The sequence below is a fragment of the Penaeus monodon genome, chromosome 33, assembly GCF_015228065.2.
Source record: "Penaeus monodon isolate SGIC_2016 chromosome 33, NSTDA_Pmon_1, whole genome shotgun sequence".
Lineage (NCBI taxonomy): Eukaryota > Metazoa > Arthropoda > Malacostraca > Decapoda > Penaeidae > Penaeus > Penaeus monodon.
In genome coordinates, this window is record NC_051418.1 from 2,964,402 (window position 1) to 2,964,938 (window position 537).

At 35.4% G+C, this 537-nt stretch overlaps 1 protein-coding gene across 2 annotated transcripts in view; it reads right to left on the minus strand.

Moving 5' to 3' along the window:
* The window catches only part of LOC119593944 (RAB6-interacting golgin-like), a 13,065-nt gene that overhangs the window by 4,846 nt on the left and 7,682 nt on the right, over positions 1 to 537 (minus strand). For both annotated transcript variants that reach the window (XM_037942963.1, XM_037942965.1), the window contains one exon: positions 63 to 180. In XM_037942963.1, coding sequence (XP_037798891.1) covers positions 63 to 180 — 118 coding nt within the window. The remainder of the gene's footprint in view (positions 1 to 62; positions 181 to 537) is intronic.

Here is a 537-nt window from a genome sequence, read left to right on the forward strand (position 1 = left end):
AATATGCTTCTTAAATGGCCCAACAATCACCTAGTTTCTGCATGACAAAGACAAATCCTTACCTGTGGGTGATTTGCAGGGTGAGGGGGGTGTTGGGGAGACAGACTGTGAGCTGCTCTGAAGATGCTCTGGACTATGATGCTCTGATGACGGAGAGGAACTACTGGGGTAGTCTTGTTCCTAAAATATTTATGAAACATTAATAAACTGCAAGAGCTTAGTACATCATCTCTACTTGGTAAATGTGTTAATCATATATATGTGTATATATCTTAAAAACTATCATGTTAATGCATAATGAGCTGATTGTGTGTATAGTATTATATACAATTACTTATCATGCTATATTTTCTTTTCAAGCATCATAAAAAAGCCATTACAAATATTTACTAGCTAATATTTATTGGCAAAGGACATTTTTTTAAATGTTATAAATATTAGTACTGTATATGATTTTTGTGATGAATGCTTAAATATGATAGGAACAGGCGCACACCCCCTTAGCTGCCTGTGTCAAGAGGGGCATCAGAAAGCTCT